Below are 17664 nucleotides of genomic sequence, written 5' to 3'. Positions count from 1 at the left end.
TGTCTGTCAAAATGCCTTTTAAACATAGCTGTCATATCTGCTTCCACCAGCTGCCTTGGCAACATGTTCTAGACGTGTAACACCCTCTGCCTAAAAATGCTTGCCTCACACATCTTCTTTAAACTTTCCCCCTCTCACTTTAAGTCTATACTCCCAAGTATTTGACGCTTCCACTGTGGGAAAAAGAAAACAACTACCCACTCTATCTAGCCCTCTCATAATTTCCTCTTCTTCTATCAGGTTGCCACTCAGTCTCCCACACCCTTGTGTAAACAATGCAAGTTTGTCCAACCTCTCCTTATAACTAATACACTCCAATCTGAGCAATATCCTGGTAAATATCTCTTGCCTCCACATCCCTCCCATAGTATGGTGACCAGAACTGTACTCAGTACTCCAAATGTCATCAAACTAAAATTTTCTGTAGTTGCAACATGACTTGCCAACTTTTATACTTGATGCTACGACTGATGAAGGAAAGCATGCCATAAGACTTATTTACCACCATATCCACTTGTGTTGCCACTTTCAGAAAGCAATGGACTTGCACCCCAAGATTTCTGTACATATCAATGCTCCTAAAGTTCCTATCATTTATTTTTACTTTCACCTCCCAAAATGCAACTCCTCACATTTACCTGGATTACATTCCAATTGCTGTTTCTCAGCCCAACTTTGTAACAGATCTATATCCTGCTGTATTCTTTGACAACATTCCTCATTATCCACAACTCCACCAATTTTTGTATTGTCTGGAATATGTTCGAAGAAATTATCCCAAAGACATTTTCTGAATGCATTTTCTAAGATATCACTCTCATTCTCCCAAACGATATGGAAGTTAAAGTCACGAATAATTATTGAGGATTTTTCATAAATATCTGTTTGATTGTAACCACTATTGGGGGCTTTTCAACTATTCCCACACAAAACCTCTGATCTTAACTATTCCTTATCACTACCCAAACTGATTCTATATCTTTTAACGTTAAAGTGGTCTGTCATCAATAATCTTATGCCATTGTTAACTAACAAAGCAACCTGCCGTCTTTTCCTAGCTCTCTGTTATTCCAATTTTTTACATAGCCTTCCACATTAATTTTCTCGTCTTTCAACTTCGCCTCTGAACTGCTTATCAGATCATATATATTAATGTCCATGGATGCTAAAAGTCCATCCCTTTTACAAGTACTTCTTCTTTTCAGATATAGGATTGTAAACTTCTGTTAAACAAAACTCCTCTTGTTTGTGCTAACGATACATCTCTGTTGATATCATGAGACCAGCCATCACTACATTATTCCACATTTTTACAATGTTGCGTCATAACACCAAATGCTGATGTGATACTCCCATGTGCAAGTTACATGAAACATGCAGAACATTGATAGTGTGCCATTTCTCTTAGAACATGACTTTGGTCAAGAGCAGCTGATGTAGTGACTGTCATGTTGTAGAATATTATCAACTGAGAAATGGACCTGATTTTGTCTTGGGCAAAGTTCACTGATAAAAGAGATATGCTGCATCAGGACAAAGTATTCTCCTGGATTATCTCGATCCTTTGAAATTGGGACAGAAGTAGACCATTCAACTCCTTGAGCCCCCCCTGCTATTCTTTAAGATCTTGGTTGATATATTTGTTTGAGAAAGTGAGGACTGCAGCTGCTGGAGATCAGAGCTGAAAATGTGTTGCAGGTCAGGCAGCATCTAAGGAGCAGGAGAATCGATGTTTCGGGCATGAGCCCTTCTTCAGGAATGATATATTTGTATGTCAACTTTCACATTCTCACGTACCCCCTTTATTCACTTCTGGGATGCGGGTGTCACTGGCTAGCCAGCATTTATTACACATTCCTAGTGGCTCTTGTGAAGGTGGTAGTGAGCTGCCTTCTTGAACTGCTGCAGTCCATGTGCTGTAAGTTTACCCACCTTTACCTTAGAGAGGGAATTCCAGGATTCTGACCCAGCAATACTAAAGGAGCAGTGATACATTTCCAAGTCAGGATGGTATGTGGTTTGATGGGGAATCTACAGGTGGTGGTGTTCCCATGAATCTGCTGTCCTTCTCCTTCTAGATGAATATGACCTTGGGTTTGGAAGCTGCTGTCCAAGGATTTTTGGTGAATTTCTGCAGTGCATCTTGTAGGTAGTGCACACTGCTGCTACTGAACATGAATAATGGAGGGAGTAGCTACTTGTGAATGCAGTGCAAATCAAGCAGGCTGCATTGTCTTAGATGTTGTCAAGCTTCTTGAGTTTTTTTAAACTTTTCTAAACTCTAGAGGAAACAAGCCCAGTCTGTCCAAATATTAGGCACCAGAATATGGAAACTTAAACACTTTTCACTGTATTTCTTGTAAAAATATGAGTGATGATAAATTAGTATTCTATCCTACTACATTCCACGTAAGACACCTTGCTCAATCCAGGTGTCAAGGTAGCAAACTTTTTCTGAACCACCTCCAATAACTTTGCACCCTTCCATAAATAAGGAAATCAGAACTGTACACACTACTCCAGATGGGATTTCCCTAATGCCATATAATAACTGAAGCTTACAAAGGAGCAGCGCTCTGAAAGCTAGTACTTCCAAATAAACCTGTTGGACTATAACCTGGTATTATGTGATTTTTAACTTTGTCCACCCCAGTCCAAAACCGGCATCTCCACATCATTTAATTTTTATGTTCTGTTCCTCTAGTAATCAAAGATAAAATTCCATTAATCATCTTAATTACTGACTCTACTGCATTATTTTTCGTGACTCATGCACCATTACACTCATATCCTTATGCCCCCTCAGGAATCATTCTCCATTTCAATCATACTTTTCTCATTTTATGCTTTCTGCCAAATTGATCAACTTCACATGTTCTCACAGTTACACTGCACCATATTTAATGCCCACTCATTCAATCTTTCTATGTCCATCTGCAATCTTGTTATGTCCTCTTTTCAACATACGTTACTATCTATCTTTGTGCCATCTGCAAATTTAGCTGCCATGGCTTTGCTGTTCTATCATTGATATAAATTGTTAAAAAGCTTGGACCCTATCATAGATCCCTACAGTACTCCATTAATCTCATCCTGACAGGCAGAAAGAAACTCATTTATGAATAATTTCTGCTTTCTGTCAGTCAGCTAATATATATGTGCTAATTACTCCCAGAACATATGTGGCAGATTGTCAAATGACTTTTAGAAATCCAAGCACAGTGCACCAACAGGCTTCACTTGATCTACATCACATTTCTTTTTCCTCTGGTGAACTCTAATAAATTGATGAAACATGTTTTCTGTTTTGCAAAACTATTTTTGACTCTTCCCTCTTAATGTGGCAAAATTTGACCAAAATTGACACAAAATTCTGTGAAGCTATTTTGTCAGAAAGCAATTTTTGCAGTACAATGTAGCCTGCTAGCATAATGCTGACTGTACTCTGGCTGAGGAATGCTGTTTTGATAGTATGACCTTGCAGCTACAGGCTGTCTGTGCTCTTCAGGCCATTAGATAGTGCTGCTCACAGAATGATATATTGTTTCTCTCTGTCCCTTATCAGTTGTTTTAACCCAGCTGAACCTGCAGTTTAAGATAACATTCAGTTTTGCAGACATTAAGAAATGTAGGTCTGGACAATGTATGTGGACCTTACAATTGCCCTTGGGTTGTGTAATTAATGGGCAGTGGGTTTGTATTTTACGATATACATTGTAGCATTCTGTATTTCATTGGAGTTGCGTCGGACTCTTCTGAATGAAGATGTAATTCCCCATGGCCATGTTAAAGCGAGTTAATTGCTCAAGCTCTCGTCTCCTGACTATTTTGTTTTAAACGTTTTGGCAAACGATTTACTTTTCCCCAACAACTTGAGTTCTTCTGAGTGCATAACTATAATCTTCTTAATGAATGATTTTCAATACTTGACCCCAGTAGACTTCAAGCGAACTGGTCTGTCATTTCCTGTTTAATGCCTCCCTTCGTTCTTGACTGCAGAAGCGAAAGATGTACCTCCAATCTGATAGAACTTTTCCTGAACTTAGGGAATTTTGCAAAACTAACACCAATACATGTATTACTACTTCATCAGACACCTTTTTTAAGACCTTCGCTAAGTCCATCAGGACCCAAACAACTGTAGCCTGCAGTTCCATTGGCTTGCAATCGAGAAGGAATTCCTCAGATGTTTCCTCCACATCAAGGTGGATGGCCACCTGCTCCCTGGAGATGACAGGTCTCAAGTGAAAAATACGCATATTGTGATGAAGAAGGTGTCACAACTCAATGGGACAGGTTGGATAAGCCACCATGGTTCATGTTCTTAAGATCAAGAGCCTGACCCCTGGAACAGTCATTCTTGTAAACTGGGGATTTCCTTTAACTGACAGAATGGACTCAGATAGGTAACACTCCGATGTCACTATTAGATTCCCTGAGTTTGGAGCAGTTTTTAAACTTTTGTTCTCTAAAGTATTAAAACAAACTGCAGGGTTGACCTTATGTTTCTGTGTGTTTTGCACCAGCAATGGGCAACAGCTGAAGGTCTGATTCGTCGATCTAGAGGAATGGAGAGGCCATTTGTCTTGACTCGCTCCTTCTTTGCTGGTTCACAGAGATATGGTAAGTGGTCAGGAGCTGACAGGATTAAGGCTTATGTGGCTAGGTCCTATTTTGGATGGGTCACTCCCAGCACAGCCAATCCATTTTAAGCCATACACGTTTTCTTTGCACCATACCAAGTACTTCTCTCTCTCTCTTAACTCATCAGCAGCAATCTTTTTGTTTGCCTATCTCTCTTTTGTTATCTCTTTCCCTCTCAGCACCATTCTCATGTACTGTGTACATGATCCCCACTCTCCCCATCCCCAACCCCGCCTCACCCTGTCATCAGCCTAATACCACTCTTTCACAGCTATCTTGAATTCTGTCGAAGGGTCATTGGACTTGAAATGTTAACTCTGTTTTTCTGTCTACAGATGCTGTCGGACCTACTGGGTTTCTCCAGCATTTTCGGTTTTTGTTTTAGGTATGAACCTGTGAGTGTGCTGAATCTTTCAGTAATGTAGAGAAAGGCTGTGGGCTGGAAAGAAACCTGGATGTGGTTTATCTAGTGTACACTGGCAGTGAATCTCTGCTGAATTCTCCAAATGTTATGGTTGATAATACAAAAATCCTCATGGAAGCTCATCTCTACTCTGTCCGAATATATAACAGTATGTTTGTTCCATTTGGTGGCTTTTTTCTGAACTGTTGGAATAACAGTATTAAAGTGGGAATGTCTGGCATAAAAGTCTGAATCTTAGCTCAGCAGAGTTAGAAATGTCCATTTTGCTGTGGCAAGAATGGCAGAATCCAAGCAGCTTGGAACAGCTAAGCAGTTTTAGCTATTTACATGGACTTCTGCTGACCATGAAGATATGCTGCTCTATCTGTGATCACCTGTGCTATTTTAAGCTTCAGATGCAATAAGCAAACTTCTTTAGAAATCCAGCTTGAGAACTGGGATCACATAGGCACAAATATTATATAATCCTTGTAGCTTTCAAGAGTCACTCAACCTTTCTCAGTTCAAATCAAATTTTATTGTTTGTTTGGAAATTTGTTGCTGGCACAAATTTCCTGTTTCTGCACAATGCATCAACTCTTTCTCAGTGCTGAGCTAAGGTTGTGTGCCTCTTTCCAAGACATTCAAGGTGAATGAAGGAGAAATTTTACCAAGTCCTAAGGAGGCGTGATGAGACCTGATGGGTCAATAGGCCTGATTCATTGGACCATGATAGCTTTTATTTTGATCTCTATTTTTAAAATATTTTGAGAAGGTAGCCTAGACCCTACGTTTTTTGTATTTTAAAGGCAGATATGAAGTGGGTGTTCCAACTGGTCAACAAGTCGGCTTTAAGCAAAATAGAATTTATTTAAACACTGCAGTTGAAACACAAACAGAAGAAAACAGAATTTAGAATAACAACTATTGGAAAACTGACCTGATACCACTACTTAACTAATTAACTGTTCCAACCCATAAACACACCCCTTGGCAGGAATGTAAATCCATACAGGTTCCTACAGGCAGGAATGAAACACATCCAAAGAGAGATTTCAGAAGAAAGTCAATAGAGTTCTTTACTGAAGCTTGCAGCTCCCCTGGAATCACACATTTTGTGACTGTTACAGCTATAAACAAACTAGAAAAAAACTGAACTAGGAGAACTGGCCACTCCCCTCATATTGTTAAACTAGACTCCTTGCACCTCTGCCTTTATGACCTCTCTTCCTAAAAAAAGGACAAAATAACCTTTTTAAAACTAAATTGAGCCATTGTAGTAATCTTAACAAGTTTGAGCTGGGATTGTGAAGGATGAATTGAGAGGCAGAAATAGAGAACAAAACAATAATGCAACCCATAATGCTACTGATTGCATTTCTGATCCCAGTTTCAATGCCTGATTCAAAATGCTGACTGTGTCCATATGTGGTCACTTTGTAAAGCTATGGTGATAACACCAACCACAAAGCCATCTGCCTTTTGACGTTCCAGTTGATCAAGCTCTTACCCAAACTTTTATCATTTAGGATGTTAGAATGCTACACTTGGCCTGTGCCACTGGGTGACAGAGGGCAAAATCACCAAGCTTTTTATCACTGGACAAATGACTCTTGGTAGATGCCCTTTATGGACAGGATGAGACTGGCTTGTAATGTTCACTATTGTGAAAGAGCTTCCTAATATTCACCATCAAAGTTTATGTTGAAAGAAAGCTCTCTTTGTTAAAGTGCCAGAGAATGACTGACCTTTGGAAGTGAACAGCAGAAAGAGTGAATTGCCCAAAAGAAATTCAATGAAATGTGCGCAAAGAAAAAGATTATTCTTTCCTGCTTTACTGCTTTCTCATTCCAAGTTTATTCTGTTTATTAGGAGCTGTATGGACAGGAGACAATGTAGCTGAATGGAGTTACCTTAAAATCTCAATCCCGATGCTACTTAATCTCAGTATAACTGGAATCTCCTTCTGTGGAGGTAAGAGTCAACTCATGAAAACAAGAGTTTGGAGCAGGAGTGGACCATGTGGCCTACCAAGCCTGGTCTACCTTTCAGTATGATCATAGCTGATCTTGTACTTCAACTCCACTTTCCTACCCTCTCCTTACTTTCCTTAAATCTCTGAGACACCAAAACTCTTGACAATGTTTAGCACTGCCGCCTCACAGTGCCAAGGACCCGGATTTAATTCTGACCTTTGGTGGCTGTGTAGCGTTTGCACATTTTCCCCATGTGTGTGTGTGGCTTTCCTCTGGGTGCTCCCACAGTCCAAAGGTGCAGGCTAAGTGGATTGGCCATGATAAATTGCTCCATAGTGTGCAGTATCGTACTGCAGTATCGTGGCTTAGCTATGGTAAAGATGCAGGGTTGCTCGGATAGGGTGGGGGGCTAGGTTTGAATAGATGCTCTTCAGTGCAGACTCAGTGGGCTGAATGGCCTCTTTCTGCACTGTAGGGGTTCTATATTTAAATGTATTGACTAGATGAAGCTGTTAGCATAACCTGTTAGCATAAAGAATTTCAAGAATTCACAACATTTTCTCAGTCCTGACTGACTTTTTTATCCTGAGACTGTGCCCCCATGTTCTACATTCCTTAGCCAGCAGAAGCAGCCTTTCAGTGTTTACTTTATTAAGCCCATTCAGAATTATGTATGTTTCAGTGTGATCACCTCTCATTGTTCTAAATTCCAGAAAATTATTTTGCTCAGCCTTTCATCATAGAGCAATCTTCTCATCCTGGAGGACAATTCAGGAAACCTTCACTGTTCAGGAAACTTCCATAAGGTTGCCCCTCAGACTCTGATGCTCCAAGGAAAATAACCCCAGTTATTTAGCCTCTCCTATAGCTCAAATCCTTTAACCCTGGCAACGCTGTTGTAAATCTTTTCTGAACTCTTTCAACTTTCACAAACTCGTTCCTATAAGGAGACCAGACTTGCATGCAGTATTCCAGTAGTTGCCTAATCAATGTCACAACTTGACCTCCCAACTCCTATACTTAATGTTCTGACCAATAAAGGCAAACAAAACAAATGCCTTCCTCACTATGGTATCTACCTGTGACTCCACTTTCAAGGAACTATAAACCTGCACTGCAAGGTCTCTTTGTTCAGCAACTCTACCCAAGATCGTACCATCAAGTGTATAAATCCTGCCTGATTTGCTTTTCCAAAATGCAGCACCTCACATTAACCTAAATTAAACTCAAATGCCACTCATTGACCCATTGGCCTATCTGATCAAGATCCCATTCAACTCTGAGGTAACCTTCTTCGCTAACCAGTTTGGTGTCATTTGCAAAGTTACTAATCATACCTCCTGTGTTCACATCAAAATCATTTAACTAAATGACAAAAAGCAGTGGACTTTGTGCACACCTCTGATCACAGGCCTCTAGTCGGGAAAGCAAGCCTCCACCACCATGCTCTATTTTCTACCTTAAAGCCAGTTCTTTATCCAAATGGCCAGTTCTTCCTCTACTCCAAGTGACTTAACTTTGCTAACCAGTCTACCATCAGGAACATGTCAAACACCTTACTGAAGTCCATATAGATCACGTCCACTACTCTGCCTTCACCACTTCTCTTGTTACTTCAAAAAACTCAGTCAAGTTAATGAAACACGATTTCCCATGCACAAAGTAATGTTGACTATCTCTAATCAGTCTTTGCCTTTCCAAATACATGTAATTCCTGTCCCTCATGATTCCTTCTAACAACTTGCCCACCACCAATGTCAGGCTCACTGGTCTACAATTCCCTGGCTTTTCCTTACGACCTTTCTTAACTAGCCTTGAATATCTTTAAGGCAGACATAGATAGATTATTGTTAAGCTAAGGGGTGAAAGATTATGTAGGATAGGCAGGAATTTGGATTTGAGATTACAATCAGATTAGCCATGATGTTACTAAATGGTGGTACATGCTCAAGGGGCTGACTGGCCTCCTCCAGATCCTGATTCACGCGTATGTTGATTATATTTAGAACACCCAACTCCATGAGTCCATATCTTGCCTATATTTTTTGTGAGGCTCATTATTGAAGCCCGTTGGAAATCCATGTATTCTACTGGTTCCACTTTATCTTCCCTAGTAGTAACATCTTTAAAATAATTATAATACATTTCTCAAACATAATTTCTCTTTACGTAAAACCATGTTGTCTTTGCCACATCATACACTAATTTCTGTGTCCATTGTGAAGATTTTCTTAATGGTCGATTCCCACACTTGCCTGATGACTGATGTCAGTCTAACTGCACAGCAGTTTGCTGTTTTCTCTCTCCCTCTTGAATACTGGTATTAGATTTGCTGATTTCCCATCTGCTGGGACCATTTCCAGAATCTAAAGAATTTCAGACAATCAAAGCCAGAGAATCCACTGTCTTGCCACCTATCGTTTTAGATCCGTAGGATATAGGTCACTAGGTCTGAGGTTTTGGAAGACTTCAAATATTTGTTCCATGTCTCAATGACCAGGGAATCTAGAACCAGGGATTACAGTCTACAGATAAGCATAGGCCTTTTAGGACAGAGATGAGGGGGAATCTCTTCACTCAGAGAGTAGTGACCCTGTGGAATTCTCTGCTACAGGAAACCAGTGAGGCTGAAACATTGAAATCTTTCAAAAAAGTTCTTACTTCTAAGGCGGTGAAAAGATATGGAGAGAAAGTGAGAACCAGGTACTGAGTCTGATGATCAGCCATGATCATACTGAATGGTGGAGCAGGTTTGAAATACCGAATGGCCTATTCCTACTCCTATATTCTAAGTTTCTATGTTTGTATTACCAAATGTTTCAGTTGATAAATTGTCTTCCATGTCCCATTGACCCATTGACTCTATGAGTGGAGGAGGAAAGTCACATGTTCAATCATATCTGCTTCTGTATAATGTTAATTGTGATAAGTTCATTTTCATAAGTCCTAACATGGCAATGATTTCTAAACCTCCCATCTTGTGGCTTTTCAAAGAATTGTGTCTGTTGAAAATTCCGTGCAAGAGAGAGAATACTCACAATATAAGATGTTCTGCCTTCTGATCTTCAAAAAATGTTTTATTTCTTCAGCTGACATTGGTGGATTTGCACAGAATCCTGAGCCAGAACTCCTTGTTCGCTGGTACCAGGCTGCTGCATACCAACCTTTCTTCAGGAACCATTCCCATGCAGAGACAAAGCGACGAGAGCCTTGGTTGTTTGGAGAGGACAACACTAAGATTATCCGGGAAACAATTCGAGAGCGATATGCCTTGTTGCCATTCTGGTACACTCTCTTCTACATGGCTCATACCAAGGCAGAGCCAGTAATCAGGTAAACAGCACCCACTCCATTCGTATTTTCAATAAATGTATGATGTTTGTTGGCTCCTGGTGAGTTACCGAGTGCTTAATTAAATGAATTACAAGATGAGAGGTTTGAAACAGGCTTAAGTAGTTATGTTAGCTTCTGGCATCCCAGAATGGTGACTGAGGAACTGATGCCCAATTCTTCCCTCCTCCTTTTATCTGGAAGTGTTGAATTTCTGGTGTACCTGTTCCTTGGGTACTAGCAGTTCTCATGGTCATTTTCCTTTGCTGTTGGATTGACCTCGCTGAATGCCCAATAGCCCCCTGTTAACTAGGGAGTTTTCACTTAAAACTTTGATTAATGGATGACTCTCAACATATCGCTCAAACCCCTCTTTTGATGTATACTTGGCTTGCTTTCTTCTTGAAGTTATTTTGGCAGTGAATTACAAAATTACAGTCCACATGTGAGGTGCTGGAAGCCGACAATTTGTGTCTCATCACAATGCTTTTAGCATATGATATTTTGACCTGAGTAGAGATTCTTTACTGGCTGTGTAAATGGATTTTGTTCTCTACTTTAGTACCCAGCTTTAAACGCTTGCATATAAGATCTCATCAATTTTCTTCAAACTCAGTGAATCCTGTTCCTTTATGATCACAGTAAGTGATTTGTGGCATTTTCCTTCACAGACCTTTATGGGTGAATTTTCCTGAGGAGGTCAACACATTTGCAGTTGATGATGAATTCATGATAGGTACAGTATAACAGTCTGTGTCAACACCAGTTGTCAGTTGCACAAATAATATGTGACCAGGCTGAGCTTTAAATTCTGAGAACAGTATTGGACTTTAAGATACAGCTGTGAAACAAACATGCACATTGCAGATGAAAGTTAATGCAGAGCAGTTTGAATGGTGCAATTTTATTGGGGTGCAAGAATGAAGAGATCTGAGAGTTCGCACGTGCAAATATTTGAAGCTTGTAGGACAAGCCAAGTAGGCTATTCAAATGCATACAGGATCCATGGTTTTGCAAGTAAAGTCACAGGAGATAAAAAGAAAAGTATTACAATGCATGTCATAAACTAGGCGATTCCATTAATTTTATTGTGACCTATTCTGGGCGCCACAGTCAGGAAAAGTGTCAAGAGGATTCAGAGGATGTTGTGATTTTAGTTTTGTGGTGAGACTCAGATAAATAAGATTCTTGTTTGCTTGGAACTGGAATATGAGTTTGAGATACTTTGAGGGCATAAGGAAGGGAGAGGAAATTCTGAATAGTTTTTCCTGGGTAGTTGTATGTCAGAGGAAAACACAGAAAGAGAAACTGAAGAACTGTCAGTAGTAAGGAAATAGAGTGCAAGAGAAGTATTTTTCTCTGGTAGTGGAGGCTAAAAGAAAGTGCATAACCTTAAAATTAGAGCTAGTCAGTTCAGGGTAATGCAAGGCCAATTTTCTTAAAGCTAACAGTTGTAGAGGTCTCCCCCCCCCCAAAAAAAAACTGTTAGGGCAGAAAGTCATTTGACAGTCTCAGCTTTGAGATTAATAAACTTTGGTGAGACAAAAGTAATGAAGATTGGGGGCCAAGATGAATGGATGGGATTAAAATACAAATTAACCATTAGCTCATTGGCTTAAAGAACTGCTCCTGATCCTACGTATGGTTAAGAGAATATTTAATAGTGGTTTGGAATTAAATGGGGGGGTGGGGGGTGTTTAATAGGGAGAAATGTTTATTATTAATAACCGGGTGGAAAAAAAATGAGGTCATTGACAAAAATCCAAGGAAGAATTTTTTCATGCAGTGAGTTGGTAGGTTGTAGCTGCAAAATCAATTGTAATTTTCAAAGAAAATCTATTGCATATTTGAAAAGGAGATGTTTTGGAAGGCTATGGCGGAAGAGACCAGCGTTGTGAAAAATTCAATAACAGTTTGTGCCCATAGTTGCCCCATACCTAACTCCTGATTATAACTATACCATCAGGATAGGATCAAAACAAGGACTCCCTGACAAAGATAGAAAGATAGCAAATATCTCCCTCTGATTTCTTATAATTTCAACAGTTTGTAAAGGTACTTTGGCTGAGAATGTGTCTCAGGCCAGGTCTGAGAACGTGTCTCAGACACTTGTACTTTGACCTGGTCTAGAGAAGACAAGTTTTGAAGTGACCTGAACAGTAGGAAAGTGAACAAATTAAAAATAACCATTACAAAACAGGCTGAGAAAATGTTCCAGTAATATAAATAGGAAATCTAAAAGTTGAAGTATTAACAACATGAATAGATAGATGGTATTCAACATTGCCAAATATGCTGCAAAACATATTTACTTATTCATCATGCTGCAAAGTGGTTGCTCTCATATTATGTCTGAACAGCAGCTTTAAGATGGGCATGGTGGCTCAATAGTTAGCACTGCTGTCTCCCAGTGCGAGGACCCAGCCTCAGTTCCAGCCGCGGGTGTCTGTGTGGAGTTTGCACATTCTCCCATCTGTGTGGGTTTCTGTTAGGTGCTCTGGTTTCCTCCCACACTCCAGACATGTGTTGGTTAGGTGGATCTGAATGGGATGACGTTCAAAGGGTCAGTGCAGACTCAATGGGCTGAATGACCTCTTTCTGCACTGTAGAGATTTTATGATTCTAAGACATGGTAACACTATTCTGATATAGGCACTTGCATTGACAACTATTAACGTAGATAGCTTTATCCATGGATATTGCATTGTTTTGCATTGAGTTTTTCCCACTGATAGAGATGATGCTTGTGAATTTTTGACTTTTCTGCTGGAAACGTTTTCCAGTTTAAGCCCAGTTAAAGGTCTTCTCATTCTGATCATCCCCTGTGGAAATGACCCATTTACATCCCTCTGATTGCGGTGAAGGAAGTTCTCAAAAATACGATAGCACAACACAAACTGGATAATCTTTGATAAATTCAGTAACCACATGTGGATTGATATATTGTTTTGGTCATCTATAGGAGATGCCTTGCTGGTGCATCCAGTGACCAAAGCTGGAATCACAGAAGTGATTGTGTTACTTCCCGGGAAAGGGGAGGTGAGTAGACAAATAACCAGTGTGTCTAAAAGTAAACATTACTTCTAGGCCTGCTGTATAAATATGTTAATGAATTAAATGGAATGAATAGAAAAGAAAAGGACATTCGGTACAACTAGTATTTATGGGAGACATGAGCCTCTTTCTACCCCTTTCATCTAACCCCATCAGTGCACTTTGCTATTTTTTTAATCCGCGGGTATTTATCTAGTTTTTCTTGAAATATGTCTATGCTATTAGATTAGATTAGATACCCTACGGAATGAAAACAGGCCCTTGAGCCCAACAAGTCCATACCGACCCTCTGAAGAGTAATCCACCAGACCCATTTCCCTCTGACTAATGGGCAATTTAGCATGGCCAATTCACTTGACCTGCACAACTTTGGACTGTGGGAGGAAACCGGAGCACCCGGAGGAAACCCACGCAGACACAGGGAGAATGTGCAAACTCCACACAGACAATCACCCGAGGCTGGGATCAAACCTGGGTCCCTGGTGCTGTGTGAGGCAGCAGTGCTAACTGCTGAGCCACCGTACTGCCCCAACTTGTTTTAACTGCTCATGTGATACAATGTTTCACATTTTGTTATTCTATAAGTCAAGTGGAAATGACTAAACTTCAATTATTTTCATGACTGAAGAATACTTGTTTTTGTAATGTCAGAAGTTGTCTTTCCTAATCTCATTTATTGCTTTCTCCTTCCCCATTCCTGATATCTTGCTGGGCTGATACCAAAGAGGATATTTTTGGGGAAGCTTGAAGATTGCTTAAAGGCACTCCTGCTGTTGATTGAACATTAGATTCCACTATGTTGAGCAGGAAGTCAGGATACTGATCACCAGCTGGAAGGAAAGTGCTGCCTAACCGATAGTCCTCAAAAAGACTGCTGTAGGCCACCGACAAGAACATAAATTTCTTAAAATTTTTCAATCGAGTTCAAAGGTTGTAGCAGTAATTCTGTTGGCTCCATGTTAAAATGTTTGGTTGTTGAAGTCACAATTGTGCATTACTTCTTCCATGTCTCAATTGCCCCCAAATCTCCAATTCTGGTTAATTGTCCTGTTCCTGATTTGCTCCTTTTCCAACTATGTACTGCAATCCCCTCCAATCACACTCCTAATCCCAGTTTTTCGTCGTTCTTCATTGGGAAGCTCAGTTGGTTTCTGCAGCCTGCTGAACTCAAACTATTGAGGCCAAATGTCTGGTGCAGCTCAGGACTACCTACTCAGGTTCAGGGATCAGTCCACAGGACTTTGAAGGAATACTGTTCAGGGCAGGAGTTCAGGCTCCAAGAGTAAGAGCTCATAATCCAGTTACTCAGCAGCAGTGTGAAGGCTTAAGCATCTGTTTATTCCTGATCTTAAAAGCCCGGAATCAGATCCACAAACCAAGAGAGAGAACAGTTAAATGCGTGGCTACAGGGATGGTGTAGGAGGGAGGGATTCTAGTATCTGGATAACTGGGGTTCTTTCTGGGGAAGGTGGGACCTCTATAAACAGGATGGTCTACACCTGAACCTGAGGGGCACCAGTGTCCTTGGGGGGAGGTTTGCTAGTGCTCTTGCGGGGGGGGGGGTTTAAACTAACTCTACAGGGGCATGGGAACCTAGACTGTAGCTTTAGGGTGCAGGACCTGGAGTGTAGGGAGGTTAGGAGCATGGCATCAATCTCAAAGGAGGGTACCTGTAAACAGGAAAGTGGCTTGGTGTGTAAACTTCAATGCAAGAAGTATACGAAATAAGGTAGGTGAACTTGCAGCGTGGGTTGGTACCTGAGATTTCGATGTTGTGGCTATTACGGAGACATGGCTAGATCAGGGACAGGATTGGCTATTGCAGGTTCCAGGGTTTAACTATTTTAGTAGGGTCAGAGATGGGGGTAAAAGAGGGGGAGGTGTGGCATTGCTTGCCAAAGATAGCATTACAGCGGTGGAAAGGACGATGGATGAAGACTCGCCATCTGAGGTAGTTTGGGCTGAGGTTAGGAATAGGAAAGGTGAGGTCACCCTGTTAGGAGTTTTCTACAGGCCTCCTAATAGTCCTAGAGACATAGATGAATGGATTGCGAGGATGATTCAGGAGAAGAGTGAAAGTAATAGGGTGGTTGTTATGGGGGTCTTTAACTTTCCAGATATTGACTGGGAAAGCTATAGCTCGAATTCGTTAGATGGGTCAGTGTTTGTCCAATGTATGCAGGAGGGTTTCCTGACACAATATGTAGACAGGCCCACAAAAGGTGAGGCCATACTGGATTTGGTTCTAGGTAACAAACCAGGCCAGGTGTTAGAATTGGAGGTAGGTGAGCACTTTGGGGATAGTGACCACAATTCGGTGACTTTTACTCTAGTGATGGAGAGGGATAAGTGTGCACTGCAGGGCAAGAGTTATAGCTGGGGGCAGGGAAATTATGATGCGGTGAGGCACGACTTAGGATGCGTGGCTTGGAAAAGTAGGCTTCAAGACAAGGGCGCAATTGATATGTGGAGCTTGTTCAAGGAGCAACTATTGAGTGTCCTTGATGAGTATGTACCTATCAGGCAGGGAGGAAAGGGTCGTGTGAGGGAGCTGCGGTTTAATAAGGAATTGGAATCCCTTGTTAAATGGAAGAGGTCGGCCTATGTAAAGATGAGGTGTGAAGGTTCAATTGGGGCGATTGAGAGTTATAAGGTAGCCAGGAAGGATCTGAAGAGAGAGCTAAGAGCAGCAAGGAGGGGACGTGAAAAGTCCTTAGTTGGTAGGATTAGGGAAAACCCAAAGTCTTTCTATAGGTATGTCAGGAATAAAAGAATGACGAGGGTAGGAATAGGTCCAGTCAAGGATAGTAGTGGGAAGTTGCGTGTGGAGGCGGAAGAGATTGGGGACACTTTTCGTCAGTCTTCACTCAGGAACAGGACGTTGTTGCCAATGTGAATACTGAGTCACAATTAATTAGAATGGACGGTTTTAAGGTATGTAGGGAAGAGGTGTTGTAAATTCTGGAAAGGGTGAAAATAGTTAAGTTTCCTGGGCCTGATGGCATTTATCCTAGGATTCTCTGAGAAGCAAGGGAGGAGATTGCAGAGCCATTGGCCTTAATTTTTATGTCCTTGTTGTCTACAGGAATAGTGCCAGAAGACAGGAGGATAGCAAATGTGGTTCCCTTGTTCAAGAAGGGGAGTAGGGATAACCCTAGTAACTATAGGCCGGTGAGTCTCACTTCTGTTGTGGGCAAAGTCTTAGAGAGAATTGTAAGGGCTAGGATTTATGAACATCCGGATAGGAATAATGTGATCAAGGATAGTCAGCATGGTTTTGTGAAGGGCAGGTCGTGCTTCACAAACCTTATTGAATTCTTCGAGAAGGTGACTAAGGAGGTGGACGAGGGTAAAGCGGTAGATGTGGTGTATATGGATTTTAGTAAGGCGTTTGATAAGGTTCCCCATGGTAGGCTACTGCAAACAATACGGAGGTATGGCATTGAGGGTGCATTGGAGGTTTGGATTAGGAATTGGCTGGCTGGAAGGAGACAGAGGGTAGTAGTTGATGGTAAAGGTTCATCTTAGAGTGCAGTTACTAGCGGTGTTCCGCAAGGATCTGTTTTGGGACCATTGCTGTTTGTCATTTTTATAAATGACCTGGAGGAGGGGCTAGAAGGTTGGGTGAGCAAGTTTGCGGATGATATGAAAGTCGGTGGAATTGTTGACAGTGAGGAATGATGTGTCAGGTTACAGCGGGATATAGATAATCTGCAGAGCTGGGCAGAAAGGTGGCAAATGAAGTTCAATGTAGGTAAGGGTGAGGTGATTCACTTTGGTATGAGTAACAAAAAGATGGGGTACTGGGCTAATAGTCGGATACTTGGTAGTGTGGATGAGCAGAGGGATCTTGGTGTCCATGTACACAGATCTCTGAAAGTTGCCACCCAGGTAAATAGTGCGGTGAAGAAGGCATATGGTGTATTGGCTTTTATTGGGAGAGGAATTGAGTTCCGGAGTCCTGAGGTCATGTTGCAGTTGTATAAGACTCTGGTGCGGCCGCATCTGGATTATTGTGTGCAGTTTTGGTCGCCATACTAGTGGAGGCACTGGAACGGTTGCAGAAGAGGTTTACTAGGATATTGCCTGGTATGGTAGAAAGATCGTATGAGGAAAGGCTGAGGCACTTGGGGCTGTTTTCATTGGAGAAAAGAAGGTTTAGGGGTGACTTGATAGAGGTGTACAAGATGATTAGGGGTTTAGATAGGGTTGACCATGAGAACCTTTTTCCACGTATGGAGTCAGCTATTACGAGGG

At 41.2% G+C, this 17664-nt stretch overlaps 1 protein-coding gene across 1 annotated transcript in view; it reads left to right on the top strand.

Moving 5' to 3' along the window:
- LOC140476552 (neutral alpha-glucosidase C-like) overlaps window positions 1-17664 on the top strand; it is a 117796-nt gene that overhangs the window by 68921 nt on the left and 31211 nt on the right. The window contains exons 16-20 of the mRNA XM_072569334.1: window positions 4527-4623; window positions 6920-7021; window positions 10113-10356; window positions 11025-11089; window positions 13316-13392. Of these exons, the coding sequence (XP_072425435.1) occupies window positions 4527-4623; window positions 6920-7021; window positions 10113-10356; window positions 11025-11089; window positions 13316-13392 (585 nt within the window). The remainder of the gene's footprint in view (window positions 1-4526; window positions 4624-6919; window positions 7022-10112; window positions 10357-11024; window positions 11090-13315; window positions 13393-17664) is intronic.

This window comes from Chiloscyllium punctatum, chromosome 4, assembly GCF_047496795.1.
Source record: "Chiloscyllium punctatum isolate Juve2018m chromosome 4, sChiPun1.3, whole genome shotgun sequence".
NCBI classification, from domain to species: domain Eukaryota; kingdom Metazoa; phylum Chordata; class Chondrichthyes; order Orectolobiformes; family Hemiscylliidae; genus Chiloscyllium; species Chiloscyllium punctatum.
The sequence above is the reverse complement of the archived record's forward strand: the minus strand, read 5'-3'. Positions and strand labels throughout refer to the sequence as shown.